Source organism: Engraulis encrasicolus, chromosome 3 (assembly GCF_034702125.1).
Source record: "Engraulis encrasicolus isolate BLACKSEA-1 chromosome 3, IST_EnEncr_1.0, whole genome shotgun sequence".
Classification (NCBI taxonomy): Eukaryota; Metazoa; Chordata; class Actinopteri; order Clupeiformes; family Engraulidae; genus Engraulis; species Engraulis encrasicolus.
In genome coordinates this window covers 2,220,797-2,223,296 of record NC_085859.1, presented here as the reverse complement: position 1 = coordinate 2,223,296, position 2,500 = coordinate 2,220,797, and the positions used below count along the sequence as shown (strand labels likewise).

At 45.0% G+C, this 2,500-nt stretch overlaps 1 protein-coding gene across 1 annotated transcript in view; it reads left to right on the top strand.

The window, feature by feature from the left end:
* The window catches only part of LOC134445175 (glycerol-3-phosphate acyltransferase 4-like), a 43,357-nt gene that overhangs the window by 38,129 nt on the left and 2,728 nt on the right, over window positions 1–2,500 (top strand). The window contains exon 12 of the mRNA XM_063194260.1: window positions 121–200. Coding sequence (XP_063050330.1) covers window positions 121–200 — 80 coding nt within the window. The remainder of the gene's footprint in view (window positions 1–120; window positions 201–2,500) is intronic.

Sequence of the window (2,500 nt, the reverse complement as noted above, 5' to 3'; positions counted from 1 at the left end):
TGTGTGTGTGTTTGTGTATATTACTGAGAGCATTTTTCACTAATGTGTGTGTGTGTGTGTGTGTGTGTGTGTGTCTGTGTGTGTGTGTGTGTGTGTGTGTGTGTGTGTGTGTGTGTGTAGGAGGGTGAGGATGCTGTGCAGTTTGCCAACCGAGTGAAGGCCGCCATCGCACGCCAAGGAGGACTAGTCGACCTACTGTGGTAAACACACACACACACACACACACACACACACACACACACACACACACACAAACACACATTATACACACACACACACACACACACATTATACACACACACACACACACACACACCACTACACGCCAAGGAGGACTAGTCGACCTACCGTGGTACACACACACGCAGAGGAACGCACACACGCATGCACGCGCGCACACACACACACACACAGCGACAGCAGAAAAACTCTCTGAGATGATCAGACCCATATCACCAGAACTCACATCCTCTCATGTCATATCTACAACCACACACACACACACACATGTACACATACACACACACACACACACACACACACACACACACACGTACACATACACACACACACACACACACACACACATGTACACATACACTGTCTATGTTTGTGTTTCCCTATCACTTTATCTCTACACAACCAACACACACACACACACACACACTGTATACAGCTCTGGCAAAAAAAAAATGAATAGTTATGTGTTTGTGTAAAAAACAAGCATTGCTATTTCATTCTATAAACTATAGACAACATTTCCTCCAAATTTCGAAAGAAAATATTGTCATTTAGATCATTTATTTGCAGAAAATCTCAAATGGTCAAAATTACACGCAAGATGCAATGTTTCCAAATCTCAAAAAATGCCGCTTCAAAATAAGAGTCAAGAACCTCGCTAAGCAGTCAACCTACACAGGCGATTCTGAGGTCATAACACATTAGGGCAGTCATGGGTGAGCGGTTAGGGCGTCAGACTTGCATCCCAGAGGTTGCCGGTTCGACTCCCGACCCGCCAGGTTGGTGGGGGGAGTAATCAACCAGTGCTCTCCCCCATCCTCCTCCATGACTGAGGTACCCTGAGCATGGTACCGTCCCACCGCACTGCTCCCCATGGGGCGCCACTGAGGGCTGCCCCCTTGCACGGGTGAGGCATAAATGCAATTTCATTGTGTGCAGTGTGCAGTGTTCACTTGTGTGCTGTGGAGTGCTGTGTCACAATGACAATGGGAGTTGGAGTTTCCCAATGGGCTTTCACTTTTTTTTTCCACTTTTTATCACACTGACATCTGAGATGGCGTGTAATACACACACACACACACACACACACACACACACACACACACACACACTGACATCTGAGATGGCGTGTAATACACACACACACACACACACACACACACACACACACACACACACACACACACACACACACACACACACACACACACACTGACATCTGAGATGGTGTTTAATACACACACACACACACTGCAGCTGAGATGACGTGTAATATAAACTCAGACGACACCACACTACATGACACAGCAGGACATTGTGACAAGACGACAGAACTGCAGAGAACACCAGAGTATTAGAGGGGTGTAATACATACTCTAGAACTGCAGAGAACTCCACTAGAGATTCTAGTATTATCCAGTCTCTAGAACTGTAGAGAACTCCACCAGAGTATTCTAGTATTATCCAGACTCTAGAACTGTAGAGAACTCCACTAGAGATTCTAGTATTATCCAGACTCTAGAACTGTAGAGAACTCCACCAGAGTATTCTAGTATTATCCAGACTCTAGAACAGCAGAGAACTCCACCAGAGTATTCTAGTATTATCCAGACTCTAGAACTACAGAGAACTCCACCAGAGTATTCTAGTATTATCCAGACTCTAGAACTACAGAGAACTCCACCAGAGTATTCTAGTATTATCCAGACTCTAGAACTGTAGAGAACTCCACTAGAGATTCTAGTATTATCCAGACTCTAGAACTGTAGAGAACTCCACTAGAGCAGTGTTTCTCAACCTTTTTTTAGGCGAGGTACCCTTTCAATTCATGAAAAATTTCAAGGCACCCCAAACCAACAAGCCGTAATATGGCATCGCATCCGATAACCACAAAAGCTTAGAATAGTAACACATTTGGAGACGTCACACGACCCATGTTCAAAGTTGCAGTTGACTGGGGCGACCTATATTTACTTTATTGTGCGTAAATGGCAGATGAAAGATTCCACTGACTAGCATTAACTTATCAATTTAGACAAATATATTACATCATTTTGTTATCATCAGCCACGTTTCCACGGCACCCCTGAGGGGGGCCCGCGGCACCCCAGGGTGCCCCGGCACCCCTGTTGAGAAACACTGCACCAGAGTATTAGAGGAGTATTATCTCTCTGACTACACTGTACTGCTCTCGTGTGACAAGATCACAGCTCATATCAACAGAACATATGATATCTCTGAAAATGATAAGACAGTGGTT